The 16,435-nt window shown below is 45.5% G+C and overlaps 1 protein-coding gene across 1 annotated transcript in view; it reads right to left on the bottom strand.

Moving 5' to 3' along the window:
- Positions 1-16,109, bottom strand: part of LOC119173397 (uncharacterized) — a 73,088-nt gene extending 56,979 nt beyond the window's left edge. Inside the window, exons 1-2 of the mRNA XM_075895840.1 lie at positions 15,966-16,109; positions 5,036-5,149 (exon numbers count right to left, since the gene is read on the bottom strand). Of these exons, the coding sequence (XP_075751955.1) occupies positions 5,036-5,079 (44 nt within the window). The 5' untranslated portion in view covers positions 5,080-5,149; positions 15,966-16,109. The remainder of the gene's footprint in view (positions 1-5,035; positions 5,150-15,965) is intronic.
- Positions 16,110-16,435: the final 326 nt, after the last annotated feature.

The following is a 16,435-nucleotide window of genomic DNA, read 5'->3' as shown; positions in this document are numbered from 1 at the left end:
CTAAATTCGGTATTATGGTACGTGAAAGAATGGCGAAGGGATGTAAATGTTGCAAACATTGTAATCATGGCATGCGTGTCATGTACTAACATGTGAACCTGCCACGCTCATGATGCGCTTGCGGCCGTTTAGCTAGCTTCACATATACCAAATTCGGTACTACGGGACGAGAGTGAATGACGAAGGTATGATACTGGTGTTAAATTGACAAACATGAGATGCGTGTAATGTAAAACATTACTACATGCTACACTCATGATGCGCTCACGGCCGTTCCGATAGCTCCATATGTAGCAAACTCGGTATTACGCGATGCCAATGGATGACGAAAGTAGGTGACATGTGCAAACATGATCATGAGATGCGTGTCACGTGAGTACATGACGTCATGCCAAAGTCAAGACGCCAATACATTTCGACGTGACGCGGTGCACGTGCACGCCGGCCAGACTCCGGCGTTCATTTTGTCGCGTCGCGCCGGCGTTGCCACGCCAGGCGCCGGTCCTGCCGTATGCTCGCAGGCGCGCACTGCGCTACATTGCTTAGACGGATGCGCGTTTCAGTTCGTCCGGTGTCCCTCTGTCACGAAACGGAGAAACTCAGTGTTGTCTGCCTAACAAATCGGCGCGAAATGCAGCGAATGTCGCCTTCTCCCGCCGATTGCCGTCGGGCTGCGCCGACGGACGCCGGTCGCACCTAGCGTCACACTATAAATGCTCGCGTTTTGCACATGTAGCGTCGCTGTGCCCAGCGTGCACGCGCGTCGCCGCTATATTTGAGTATATTTGGCCCTTCATGATGCGCTCCCTGCCGTTTTGCTAGCTCCACTAACTTTGGTGTTACGTAACTTTGGTGTTACGTGTCGTTAATGGATGACGAAATATATGGCTGGTGCAAACATGATAATCTTGACACGCGTTTCATGCAGGAACACAACAACATACCACTCTCATAGCGTGCTCGCGGCCACTTTGCTAGCTCCACATATACTAAATTTGGTATGACATGACGTGAATAGATGACGAAGATAAAAGACTCTAACAAACATGGTAATCGTGGCACGGAAGTCAAGTACGGCATCATTTACCTCCACTTCTTAATGTTGTACTCATTTTAAAGTACAACATTTCTCATTCGTGCTTCGCATATCATCAAGTCCCACTGTACGTGGGATCTGCCAATTTTTATTGTTTGACAATAAGGGGCAGTCCTGTCTCCTCTGCTTTTTAACCTGGCGATTATGAACCTCCGCTCTCTTCTAAGCGAGGTCGAGGGAATACAACACGCACTATATGCGGACGATATCACAATCTGGACCAACACCGGCTCCTTAGCGCAAATCGAAGAACGCCTGCAAAAGGCTGCCCTTCTGGTGGACACCTACGCTGGTTCATGCGGCCTGGAGTGCTCTCCAGCTAAATCGGCTCTTCTTTCAGTCTCTCCGCTACCGCCGCCTCAAATTTTTCTTCCGTCCGTGCCCGTCCCGTCAGTGCAAAATATTCGGGTTCTTGGCCTTCACCTCACATCGTCCTTGGATCCAAAGGGCACAATAGCAGGCCTCAGACGCACCAGCGAACAGGTGAGCCGCATGATACGGCGAGTTTCTACCAAGCGCGGTGGCCTCCGCGGGTCTCAGTCCCTCCGATTGGTCTACGCGTTTGTGACCAGTCGCGTTCTCTACGCCTTGCCTTACCTTCGCCTGCGTCGTCGACACGAGCACCAGCTGGACGTCCTTCTTCGTTCAGTATACAAACGCGCTCTGGACCTACCTATTTCAACTTCCAACAGCCGATTCGGGGCTCTGGGGTACACAGCACCTTTGCAGAGATGCGCGAAGCTCATCGCGTTAACCAAATCAATCGACTGTCGCAGACGCCTTCAGGGCGCCGTCTTCTACACAGACTTGGCCTTAACCTGATATCTGACCAAGACCCTCTGCAGCCGGTACCAGAGCTCTGGCGTCAAAATCTATGGGTGGAACCTCTACCCCGTAATATGAACCCCCACCTCCATCCTGGTCGTAGACTAGCACGCACCGCGGCCCTTCACACGCGACACTCCAATCGTCCTGGTGTTTTCTACGTGGACGTCTCGGGTCCCTCCCGCTCGGGTCACTTCACGGCTGCCGTTATTACAGAGGGCAAACACGTCGATGGCCTCTCCTTTCGAGCAGACACAGTAACGCACGTTGAAGAGGTTGCCATAGCTTTGGCCGCCTCTCACCCTGCCTCACGCACCATCCTGACGGTCTCGCGCTCGGCCTGTTCTCAGTACCTTCAGGGTTCCATAGCCCCGCTGGCGGCTAGCCTACTACAGGCAGCCTCTTGGTGCTTTAACCCTCATCCCATTCGTATAGTCTGGACCCCAGGCCACTCGGACCTGCCCGGCAACGAGGCGGCAAATGCCGCTGCCCGCGCTTCTCCTGTCCGGGCCATTGCCCCTCCATGTCCCGAGACGAAATCTGGCAATACCAACCTGACGCGCTTTCGCGGTAATAAGCCGGGCGCGAAGCCCGGCTTATTACCGGGCTTCGCGCCACCTCTACCCGGACCCCGCACGCGGTTTGGAGAAAGCGGACGAACGACTGCTACGCCGCCTGCAGACGAACACCTTTATCAGTCCGGCGGGCGCCAGGCACTTTTTGCCGAAAATCAATGGCACCTGCTCGACCTGTCATGTCCTCGCCGACACATATCACGTCGTAGGATCGTGCCCAGTTAATCCAGTCTCTTTTTCATCCCCTTTTGCTATCCCAAATAGAGAGGCTTGGGAGGAGCACCTGCTCGGCTGCTCTACCTTGGCTGCACAACGCTCCTTTGTGGAGCGTGCATGGGAAGCTTCCAGCTTCACTGGCGTCCCGGAATAGGGTCTTGCCACTCTAGCAGGCCGATGGGCCACGTCGGCACTCTCTAGTAGATTTTTTTTTAAATAAATGTTTTTTACCACCACCACCTCGGCTATGGTGGCAGTCACCGTAAGGGACCTTGTACTACGACTTCACAGCGCTGTCTGAACTGAAGTGGCAATCACGCAGCAACGAGCCGCGCTCCCCCTCCTGGTAGGCCAAGCACAAAGCCGCCGTTGTTCTCGCCTCGTCAGATGGCTCCATGACCCGCTGCCAAGCGCTGGAGTGTGTCGACACTTCAGTAAATAACACCAACAAGCGGGGTGGTGCAGCTGTTCTTAAGGTCCTCTCTTTCCGCGACGCTGTCGCCGGTAGCCGCCAAATCACCCACCTTGCACCGTTCCTCAAGTGCGCACGCCGCCTCCTTGAGTCCTATGACCACCTCCACCCCTTCTTCACATCCACCAGACTTCGTCGTCAACCCGGCATGGTGTCGTCATCTGCGGCTGCTTTTGAATGAACTGTCTTGCAGAGTCAGATGGACCAGTGCTACGCACTCAGGCACGTGCTTCGCACACTGCTGTTTTTGTAACGTGCCACGCTGTCCCAATGTGCTTCTTCTTCGACAAATATTTTTCTTGGCCTACTCGGAGCCTTCCATTCAGCTGCATTCGGTGCGTTGCAACTCAACCGTGCATAAGGATGATTGGTCCCTTTCTTTTTAAAGATGATAGTCTTTCTGGGGGACCTTCGACGGAAAAAATTTAGTCTTCCTGTCTGTCTATCTATCTGTCTTTGGATGAGTCTGTTTGTCCGCCCTTAATGGTATTGTAAATGGCACCAAAGCGCCCAAACTATACACCAAACGGCCGAAACCACCCGCAGCGCCAACCAATATTGCTCATGATTCAGCGTACATACTTGTGCGATGGTCAATTAAAAACAATGATTGTGCACATCTGAGGCGCCATAAGAACCGCTCAATATTCTGTAGGTGTGTCTCTCACTAGGAAAGGCATACTTAATACTTCTGAAGACTGTAGCGTTTATCACGTTGCGCTGACCAAGCAACGCTAGCACGAAAAGGCAAGTGTTTCCAACGCTTTGCTAAGACGACATGGTGGTGGCACCGAGCTGTCGCTTGCTTTCTCCACCTTATCACCTTTGAGACGGGCACGCAGGGCGTGCGCGCTTTGTTTTTTAAGATAACTGCTAGATAGCGCTCATGTCTCACGTGTGACGCGACTTGAAGCGCTAGTTCGCCTCTACTGCGCGCTCGATGCACTGTAACGCAGTGCCTCGAGAATACTATTTACCAATTTTCTTGCGCAGGACATCAAATAAAAGTTTTCTCTCTCTCTCCAGATGCAAGTCTATCGTATTTCGACGACATCTGCAGTGTAACATCCAGATACGGGGCCAATTTTCAATCTCTTACCTTTTCTCTCTTTACATGTCGATCACTCTTCACACCCCTACGCCTGTGCACTACTGATAACATTTCCTTTCATGCAGAGACAGTTTCGGGGTGCACTTTTGTTTTTATAACCCTATACAAAACTACTTCCTCTTACCCGCAATCAGTGAGTGGTGAATGTAGAAGAGAAGGAGGAAACGAGCATTCGCATTGAACGTATAAAGCCTCTGGGAGGAATGTCTAGAGGAGAGAGAGGGAGAGTGAGCGATGACCAGAAGACGCTGCCTGCGTCTGCATTGCAAGACGAGAGAGGGATGAGAAGTAGACGCATGCGCAGTGGAGCGTGGATGCCACCGGATCAAGCTCGCTCAAAAGATGCAGCAAAGTGAACATGGGCCGGCCACGCATCACATAGGCGTGATATCCACTCCTCATATAGGATAACTGATCGGACTTCAACGAAAGGCCAACGCGTGGGTGCACGACATTTTCAAATGAGCAGAAAGCGCAAAACCCGATTGCTGGCGGAACGTGGGAGAGACATTTGCCGTGTAGTTGGCGCACTCAAGCTGATGATGACGATGACGATGTTGATAATGATTAACATTTTTGTTCTGAACGTTTCCTTTACATAAAAAAAAGTAATTGCACTAGCGCATACTTCAAAGGTCATCTTTTTTGAGGCAGATAACAAAGTTCACACAGACGTCTACATGAGCCCAGTTGGCAAACATTGTATTCAGATTTTTAAGACCATTTGCGTGAATACATACCGCAAGACAATGCTTATAAATGTGAAAGATAATACAGCTTTCATTATGAATGGTACGCGATTTCCACAGGTTGGCAGATATCGGGGGTTTTAGACGTCAATTTATTGGCTTAACCTGCAAAAAGATTTATACAATATTAAACAAAACACTAAAATTCGAGTCATTTCATTCACAAGCAATTCATACTTAAGTTCAGTCACTCACTATTGATTGACAGTTCATTCACTTGCCTTATTGATAAACGGAAGTAGAGTGTGTGAGGTGTCTATTGGTAGTTCTCATTACGTTCATTTTAGTTTGTCGTGTTCATTCTCTGCAGCCTTAGCTTATTTTCAGAGAAAAGCTGTTAGTTAAATCATGAAAAGGGCAGATGCGCAGAGAAATGGTTACCTTATCACTGTTTTAGCACCAAGCCGTACATGCACTGACAATATATCATCACCATCGAGTAGACGAAGAAGTACCCACACCTGAATACCACAATTTTGTCTGTTCGCTGTCTCACATGGGTCCTAAACATTCTTCTTGGCTATTCTGCAAAGCACTCAACGTTGCACTCTGCGTTCCTCCTCCTTCGAATTCCTGAATAATATGTGGGGTTTAACGTTCTAAACTGACGTGGAAGGCTCCGGAAATTTCGACCGCCTATGGTTCTTATACGTCAACCCAAATCTGAGCACGCCTTCGAATGCTTGCATCTGTATTTGTGTCACGCCCATTTTACAGCGAAAGCTGTTATGAGATCACTTTTTGGGTCAGGCGCAGTTGCATCTTTGTCCGCCACCGCCGGTGTTCGCAACCACATCACATGAAATGAGAAAAATCTTGCACCGGTGCTTGTAACTTGTCAAACTTGCCTTAGGGCAGGCTTGACCTAGCACCAATGGCACAGTGGGGCTAGAACTAGGGTCCACTGGGTGCCAGCCCAGTATTCTACCACTCACCTACAGCGGTGCTTGAAACGTTTGCCAAACTTGCCTGAGGCAGGCTTGATGTCAGGAAAGCAATTGCGTTAATATGACTTATAAAGCGTTCTACAACAGTGAAAGAACAACCAGTCGTCACACAATGCTAATGCTGTAACGAGTGGGCCGTGTAATGCTCATACCTATTACAAAGTCTTGTTCTTGTTTCTCTTTTAACTGTGGCGCATACCCACTTGAGCCTAAACTTCTCATCTTTGCCAGCACCTGCATGTACAATAGGCAGAAAATTCCTTGCAAGTGTTTAGCGAATACCACGCTTCTGAGAAGAATGACGAAAAACAGCATGGCGAAAGCCAGCTTACTACCCAAAAGCTTATTAATAATGCCCTAGTGGGTACCAAGCAAGTGTGCTTGCTGTAGTGGCTCAATGAGTGTTTTGAAAAAGCTCTGAAAGGCCACTCTTCTAGCTTTTGAAGTGACTCTGCTGCGCCTGCCGCGCAGGCCTGGCGTTTTTTGGAATCCGTATGTCTGTATCGTGATACGTTCCAAAATGCATTTGTATCTCTGTAGAAAAACGCTTTAAATATGCTTCTTCTATATTGCGATACTTCACAGGACAGGGATGTCTCGTTACTTTTTTCTCAAAAAAGGGCTCATCGCTTTCTAAAGATAAAGGAATACCTCTGTGCTACACTATGAAAGGATACGCCACTGGTCACCGACACAGTGAGAAAAAGCTAAGGATTTCTCACAAGCAGAGACTGGCCTCTGTGATGATGCACCTGATGCTGTGATAGAATAATTGCGGAGGCCGTAGCCGTACCCTATTGATAAATGTTACAGCTTTTAGAGGTAAATGAAACATCTCCGGGGTAGCTGTTTTGAATTGTTAGTTTGACATAGTACAAGGTTAAAGCGCATAAGACCGGGACTGAGCAGAGAAATGAGACTTACAAGCACTGCACTGGTATTTATTCAAGCTTCTTCTCAGTCTTTGTGCTATGCGCTCTTACCCTATGTCACGACACAACCATATATATCCTGGGTGACAAGTCATTTCGGAGCCTTGTTTTGACGTTGAGCCGACGTTGTCTAAATGACAGCCTATTTTAGAAGCTGCTGCTCAATAAATAAACAATCTGAGCAATAATAAAATTGTGCGAAGAAAAATTGCATGATGTTTCTAGCAACACATTCTCTGCTAGCACTGCGCAGCAGCTGTGTAGAGACTGCTTGAGATTTACTAGTGGAACCACTTTGCAAGTGCTATTGTCATAAATACGTGGCCTACATGGGCCAAGTAGCCGTCAACGACGGAAATACTTAGTCCTCATAGCTAGTCGGAATGTTCATTTAAATGCCTTGGACCGATCATTGCAAGGTCAAGAACTATGTAAAGTTTCCTAAAATGAATAATCTTGCAGTGACCACGCAAGACTTCAAACAAACAATCTGGTCGATTCTTTGGCCATTGTGTGCGAATAAAAAAATGGCAGATTCCACGTACAGTGAAATTAAATGGTATGCGAGGCACGGATGAGGAAGGTTGATATGTTCCTTTCAAATCACCACAACGTTATCAGGAGGAAGTAAATTACGCCGTACACAACTTCCGCGTTATGATTATCATGTTTGAATGTGTCGTTTACCGTCATCATCTATTCACGTCTCGTGATACAAAATTTAGTATATGGGACGATACCGAAACGGTCACGAGTATACACTATGAGCGTGGTATGTTGTCATGTTTCTACATGACAGGCGTGTCAGGATTATCATTTTTCCACCAGTAATATATTTCGTCATCCTTGGACGTCCCGTAACACCAAAATTGGTGTATGTTGAGCTAGTAAAACGGCCGCGGGCGCATCATAAAGGGCACAATATACTTCAATGTAGCGTTGACGTGTGCACACGTTGGGCACAATGACACTATGTTAGCAAAACGCGAGCACTGTACAGTCTTACACCAGGCGCGACCAGCGTCCGTCGGCGTGGGCCGACGGCAACCACCGCGAACGGCAAGATGCCAGATTTCGCGCCGATACTTAAGGCCGCGTTCACACTGAACATTCCGGCCGCGGAAAGTGCTCCGAATCCGGTTCGGCGGCGGTGAGATCCGCCGAAAGGGCCCTCTCCGCGCCGATCGCTCTCGGACCGATTTTTGCGGCGTCTGCCGCCGAATCGGTCACCGCGGACCAATAGGAGCGCGAGTCAAGGAATTTTGAAAAATGGTGGCTAAGCTCCTCACTTGTTATGCCGCAGTGAAATGGTGGCTACTCACTTGTTATGCCGCAGTGCACGGAACTGAATGTTTAAACCAACGGGAGTTTAACCTACTCTGTGCCTACTTCGCCTCCGTATTTCGTGAAAGAGGTGACCAAGCTTGCTGTTGGCGTGACCGAGCTTGTTGCGGTCTTGCAAAACAGAACGAACCCACTGACGCCACTGGCGTCGGTGGTTTTTCTGCTTTTCGTGCATTACAAGAAAGCCACTTGCCAGCAAAGTAAGCAGTAATGTCTTTTCTTGCTTCTTGCGTACGAGAATCGTCGAAGTATACACCACCGGATGGCGTAGTAAAGTTTGCGAGCCGCGACAACAACCGTGTGACAGCGCATCCATCCCGCGTTCGCCCCGTAGTAGATGGCATATTCGGCGGCGCGGGGCGCGTCCAGTGCGAACGACGCTGCATTTCGGCGGTAGGGGAATTTCGGTCGCTGTAGAAAGCGGATCTTTCAGTGTGAACTAGGCATTACCGAGACAACACTGCGTCTCCTTCTTTTCATAACGGAGGGATGCCGGACGTACTGAAACGCAGATGCGTAAAAAAAACGCAGTGCGGCACGTGCCTGCGAGTATGTGGAAGGACCAACACCTGGTGTGGCAACGCAGGCACGACGCGACGAAAAAAACGCTGGCGAGCACACGCATCAAGTTACGTCAAAATGTAATGGCGCCTTGACTGCGGCATATTCTGACATGACACGCATCTCATGATTTTCATGTTTGCACCAGTCACATACCTTCTTCATCCTCTGGCACACGGCACAGCACGTGCTGTGTGCCTCCTCTTTGCTTTGTGTCTGTGTTTACCCCCTCGCTCCCAGTTCGCTGAACCATCATGAAATACCAGCTAGCCCACCTTTCCATCATACTGCTAATGAAAGGGCCGCGAGCGCACCATGAGCGTGGCAAGTGGTGATGTTGTTACATGACACGCATGTCGTGATTATCATGTTTGGATGAACAATTCACCTATGTCGTCCGTTCGCGTCACGTAATACCGTATTTCGTACATGCGAAGCTAGTAAAACGGCCGCGACACATTATAAGCATAGATTGTAATCATGTTGTTACATGACACGCATCTCATGTTTACCATGTTTTCCCAAGTCTCATACATTCGTCATCCATTTACGTACCGTAACACCAAATTTGGTATAAGTGAAGGTAGCGAAACGGCCGCCAGCGCATCTTGAGCGTGGCATGTTGTCACGTTGTTACAAGACACGAATCTCATGCTTATCATGTCTGCACCAGTCACATACCTCGTTCATTCATTCACGTACCGTAATACAAAATTTTGCATATTTGACACTAGCGAATTGGTCACGAGCGCATCATGACCGTGGCACGTAGCCATGTTGCTACATCACACGCATATCATAATTTTCATGTTAGGGTCTGTTTTTGAGTTCGCGTGCAATCATGTCATACCATACCAGTTTTGCAACATGTCATGTGAACGAGACCACCGCAAGAACAGCAGGACCATGAAATGCAAATCATAATATTCATGCCATAATTTCATGCCATAATATTTCATGCCATAATAATTCATGCCATATTATTCATGCCATAATATTCATGCCATAAATGTCACGATTTTCATGTTATCACTTGTCATATATATTTTTCATACAGTCATGTTATGCCACACCAAGTTTGGTATCTATACCAATATAACGGCCAGGAGAGCTAAAAGTCGTAGGCGGCTAGATAGATAGATAGACAGATAGATAGATAGATAGATAGATATATAGATAGATAGATAGATAGATAGATAGATAGATAGATATGCTCAAAGTCGCCAGTTAAAATCTACCCACATTCGCAGCATGGCAATCTTAGTAACAGCAGGCCTCACACAAGGTACCAGCCAGGTTGAGACTTTGCGTCAACAAAATTTAAGCTCACCTTAAGCTAAGAAGCGCCAGAGGATTGACCAGCTTCACTGTTTCAAATCTTTCATGGTCAGTGCAACATTCTTCATTTTTCAGATGTAAAGCACGTTAGGGTCGAGCTCAATTCTGTGTGTGGTGTGAGCACCCTGACTACACATGCGCGTACGCCCACCTTATCTGTCGCTCTCTTTCACCTCTCCTACTCTCACCCTATTTCACATCGCAACGCCGACGCAGCGAGTGTTTGCTGACCGACACTCGCTGCCTTGCTCTCCTCTATGCATTCCTCCCTGCGGTGTTTTCACCCTCATTTTGCATGTGCGTCACTTTCCTTTCTCTCTCCTGTCCTATGCTGCCCCATCTCTCGTCTTGGAACGCCGACGCAGGCAGCGTCTGCTAGCGAGTAAATAATTTAAAAAAAATTGCAAATCCCACGTACAGTGAGAATAGATTATATGCGAAGCACGAATGAGGACGGTTGATATAAGCACCACTTGAATATCAGCATACCGTTACTAGTCGGGCGGAATTAATGCTATACATGACTTCCTTGTCATGAATAATATGTTTGGACATGTCATTTACCTTCATCGTCTATTCACGACACATGATAATAAATATGGTATGTGTTGAGCTAGCGAAGCGGCCGCAAGCACGCTATGAGCATAGCCAGTATTCATGTTTTACCTGTCACGCATGTCCTAATTATGATGTTTGAACACGTCATTTACCTCCTTCGACCATTCGCGTCACATGATACCACATTTGGTATATGTGAGCTAGCGAAATGGTCGCTAGCGCATGATAAGCGTGACACATAATCTTGTTCGTTCATGACACGCATTTTATGGTTATCTTATTTTCACCAGTCACGAACCTTCGTCATCCATTCACTTCCTGTATTACCGAATTTTGTATATGTGAAGCTAGTGAAACGGCCGCAAGCGCCTCATGAGCGTGGCATGTATTCATGTTGTTACACGACATGCATTTCATAACTATCATTTTTGGAAGTGTCATTTACCTTCGTTATTCACACACGTCACGTAGTAACAAATTTGGTATTTGTGAAGCTAGTGAAACGACAACGAGCGCATCATGGCCGCTGTATGTTGTCATGTTCTTATATCACACCCATGAGATGATTATCATGCTTGCATCAGTCATATACCTAGCTTCATCATGCATTCACGTCCCGTAATATTAAATTTTAGGATGCGGAAGAGTTTTATCTTCACTCGTTGTAACCTCGGACTATGTGCATGGAGCGCTTTATGGTTATCTAAAAGAAGTAGTTGGTGCAATCAATTTTTATTGACACGCTTCTCCAGCGAATATCTAGCGGAGTAAAACGAAAAAGGTTGTATAGAGACATTCTCGACGTTGCTTTACCAGTACCAAGATACAGGAGCTTGCATCCTGCTGGACGTGGCCAAAATGTACAGGCCTAAGTAAAAAAAAATGGCTGTCCCATCTAGTTCAAAATGATTTTTAAGCTCCATACAGGGACTCCAGAAGTTAAATTGTGGATGCAAAGAAGGAGACTGTTTGTACCGTAGAGAATGCACTGTTTTCTCTCTCGTAAACGTGAAACCACGAAAGGTCTTTCTGGACTGTTGGTAAGAGGGGTACTTCTGTGACATTCTGCAGAGAACTATCAAAAAATGTTTAACGGTGGGTGCCTATGTGATCAGGTTTTTACTCTCTAATGAAGAAGACGATGGAGCACCCATGATACTGTTATGTTGCTCGGCCTTCACAGCATGTGGGAAAAGTATATAGCAGTACTCCATGCCGACACCAATACACTGCCCATTCGTGAATATTTCCGCCAAATGATCACGAAGTTTATTGAAGAGTCTAAAACTAAAGACCCCATTCCAGTGTGGCTCAAACTTATTGAGTCTTTTGTCCGTATGAAAAAATTCCAGTCACTAAGTAACAATTCTGTTCGTTACCTCTGTATGTACTGTTTATGCACAGTATTGTAATTGTACAATGTGCAAAAGTAAGTAATAAAAACCGCTAATAAAATGACTGCAAGTGCATCATCAGCGTAGCATGTAGTCATGACTCATGACTTAGATGACATGAATGTCATTATTTCCAAGTCTGGGCCTGTCACTTGTGTTCGCCATGCAGTCATAAGTCATGCCATACCAGTTTTGCAACATGTCTTGTGAACAAAACCACCGTGAGAGCAGCAAGACCATGAAATATATACCATCACAGTCATTACATACATGTCTTTATAGTCATGTTATGACTAGTCAATAATGCTCGTCATACAGTCATGTTATGCCATATATAATCTGGTATCGATATTATTAACGAAACGGCCAGTAGAGCTATACTTCGTAGGCAGATAGATAGATAGATAGATAGATAGATAGATAGATAGATTGATAGATAGATAGATAGATAGATAGATAGATAGATAGATAGATAGATAGATAGATAGATAGATAGATAGATAGATACGCTTGAAATCGCCCAAGTTCACTGAGAAATGCTTCGCATTTAAAACCGACTGCTCGCGCTGCACAACCACTCACTGGCCACCCCGTATAGGCACCTTCAGCTGACTAGAGAGTGCTGCGTTGCTGGCACTAGTCCGTCCTACGTGTGCGGACGTTGGCCGATAGGGGACGTCGAAAACAGTTGCGCGCACGCGTCCCGGTGTATCCTTGCGGAAATCCAACCACTCACCCGGGCAAGGAAACGCGGTCGTCACGTTCCATTTTGACTGACCCCGAAAATTATTGCATTTATTCTCCGCTAGGCATTCCGTTCTTGCACTGCACTCACACTCTAAAATTCGACTGAATGGTGTTTATATATTGGCGCTGTATCTTGACCTTCAAGCGGCTGCAGGTAGATGATCTCTACTTTACGTTGTTCAACAATGTAAATGCACAGCGTCCGCGTCACTTAAAAGCGGACTGTGGGTCTTTGCGTCCAAACGGAGTCTTTTGTATCTCATTCCCCATTAGCAGCGATTCACATGTTCCAGTAGGAAACACCGGTTCATAAGTGCGTGCTTTGCGCCTCTTGAGGTTTCTCTAAGACGCAACGCAACAATGAATACTAACCTCTATGTCACCGCCAGTGTAAGCATTAGGGCCCTCTGCTTCGCATATACACAAGGTTCCCTTTAACGGGAATTTGACGAAAAACACATCGACTATCATAGGGTCATTGTAAAGTTCACCTTTGCAAAACTTTGTCACTCTGGTAAAGTGCTTGAATGAAAAATAAATACGTTTTGTGGACAACCCTAAGTACGTAAGTACGTTTTCTTCGTCGCTCGAAATGTATAATGACCGACACCTAAGTTTCCAATCTCACTTACGCTTCTGTACAATGAACCTTTTGTGGTGGTATGCACACAATTCGTATACAATTTGGTCTTATCATTTGTAACAATACAGTATCTAAAAAAGAACTAAGATATATGTTCGAACCCCCTAACTCTCACCTCATATTAAAGTTGTGTTCACTTAACTACACTTCAAAGTGTACTGTTACATATTATCTTTTTGCTGAAAGTACAACCCCGTTTTACAATTCATTCAATGTGCCGCTTCCTGCGATCAACGTAATAAGCCCAATCAGTTCAGCAAGAAATGAACAGAACCAAAATGCAATTCGCACTACACATCACATTTTAATTATGCTGAATTAGAACTTGGATTTACTTCATAAGCACCAGCAGAAAGGGTATTATGGAAGTGTCTGACGAAAAAATAAGTAAAAAAGAATTGAGGTGAGCCAACATTTAGACTATTTACCTTGTCCTGCACAAGGCTAGAACGGAACTCTTCTTGTCTAGTCTTGAGAAAGCAAAGTCTGCTTGTCGAAACACCTGCTCGACACAATCACTGTTTTAGGTGTTTTCTTAATAATAAATAGTTATTTTATTTTTATAAATAACATGAATTGATTACAATGGCACGCATAAATTACCACACGACAGAATTTTGTAGCAACTTTAAGGCTGGGTGCCTTGAAACATCGCTATATCAAAAGGACACTTTTACAGACCGCTTCTGATAGGTGACCCCTGATCGTGTTAAACTGGACAGTCGCAGCTGCGCGCATGTTCTCTTTAAACAAGTAACTTGCGTTACGCGCTACGAAGAAGTCCATATCTATAAACTTTGCAGAGAATGAGACCCCATGTGAAGGGAATAAAGAGAAACCCTGCAGAGTTCCTAGATAACATGCGTTAGCCCTTCCATCGTATGCCAAAGGGTATGAATAAAAATGCTTTGTGTAACTAGTCTTGTGAGATAAATCCTGTCCAGTGGCAATGCAAGCACCTAAAAGGCGATCAAGAGAAAATATTGACTACGCATTTTTAGGAAATAGCTATATTACAAAGCATATTCAATCAGAATAAAAAGTTTCTTCGTTGACAAAGAAGTTTACCTCATTGGTGCTTCGAATGTGGGACCAGCATCTTTTGGAAGAGGTACCTCCGCGAATTGAAAACGTTGAAGACTTAAGCAGCACACAAGTGAAATAATGCACTGAGTGAATGATATTGGCTCTGGGTAAGTATAATCAGTTGTACAACGTAGACGAAAGGTGGAGCGACCACGCCAGAAAGGCATTGAACGCTTGGCAGAAGCTGCGACTTGACACGCTTCTCCTGTAAATCAAAGGCTTTTTCTCAGCAAAAAAGACATACTTTTTTATTGGCAGCTTTCTTCTACCAACGGCTCGATGGCAATCGTTCTTCAAGTAGCTCTGCTTTGTCATTGCGTAATCTCACAAGATTCATTATCCACTTTTGTATCGACGTGATATGAAATGTTCATCCATTTGTAATGATGCTATTTACTCATAGCCTCCTCACTAGGTCAGTCGATGAAGTTACTGCGCTGGGAGACTTTGTTCCCCGTTTCAAAAGCGACCGTTCTATAATGCTATTCTGGTGCGCCAATTTCAGTCGCATTTATTTTGATTTGAAAAAATCAGTACTTAACACGTTATCTTCTAGCAGGGGTATCTGCTTCGCCAGGTGTTTGGTGAGTGCGTCGCTACGAGCCCCGGCATTGGGTATCTTTGAGCCTTACCACTCCTAGTCAGGAATTGTCGAGTCGCGTAGGTGGGAAAATGATGGCCTCTTGGTTGCACAAATGAGTTTGAGTTTGAGTTTAGTTTTTTTACCACGTACAATTGTACAGTAAGTGGCTGGGACAAAAGAAACAAGCTGTATGAAACAGCTTGACAAAGCCCCATATCGCCATGGCAATTGTGGCAACGAAAATGGCAAAATCAAGTTAAACACAGGACAGTTCAAACCAGCAATGCATATGCTTTGCATCAGAGCAAAAAATTTAAATAAACTATACTAACCGAAAACGCACATGCTATACATCGAAAGAAAGAAGTAATCAAACAGAAAGTAATTCTACACACAAAAATAATAAAGCATATTTCAGATAAAAATATTAGAGAGCACATGAACATTTTCATAATTAATTCCTAATTTATTTAGTATATTCGGCAAGCAATAACTCAATGTCTAAAACCAATAATTTGTGCGCGGTCTCGGCACATGCGAATATTCAGAGTATTGGTTTAGGCGTGTTGAAGGATTTAATTGCAAGTTAGCTAAACTACGTGTATAGCCACGACTTTTTATAGAATCAGATCTAAAAGATACTGCTAAAGAATATTCGTAGAGCAGGTTTAATTCGATTATTTTGTATTTAGCAAATAATTGGGAAGTATGGGCATTAAAAGGGACATTAGATGTATAGGCAAATGCATGGGCATTAAATGTATAGTGTAAAATATCAAAGACCTTACCAAGGCGAAGAGAGCAGCTTCTTTGACCTATAGAAGACCTAAACTGGCGCCCAAGACAAACGTACAAAAGGTGAAGTAGTACTTAGGCTTCTGACAATCGTGATTGGCCTCCGATAAGAAGCTGCACCTCCGTAACAAATAAAGTCAGTGTCATGAACAGACCCTTTTTATTGCATCCTACGTTAAGAATGGTGGAAACCACTTAATGCAAGAAGTATATCGAGTTTCGGGAGCGAAATGCCACAAAGAAAAAATCAGTAAAGAATTGCAAAGCTTGAAATATCACCTTTGCAGTTCTCGGAATCTGTTCCGAAGCACTCCTTGGAGTGAGGCAGAAATGGCAGATTGAAAAACTTGCGATCTCATTAGCCAAGACGCAATAGTTATACAACGCATAGGTAATTAAGCATAGGCTGAATTAATTAAAGAGAATCTTCCAACCATCATAACAACAAAACAGTTCAGAACTC

The sequence above is a fragment of the Rhipicephalus microplus genome, chromosome 5, assembly GCF_043290135.1.
Source record: "Rhipicephalus microplus isolate Deutch F79 chromosome 5, USDA_Rmic, whole genome shotgun sequence".
NCBI lineage: Eukaryota > Metazoa > Arthropoda > Arachnida > Ixodida > Ixodidae > Rhipicephalus > Rhipicephalus microplus.
Note: the sequence above shows the minus strand (reverse complement) of the source record. Positions and strands in the feature narration are given on the sequence as shown.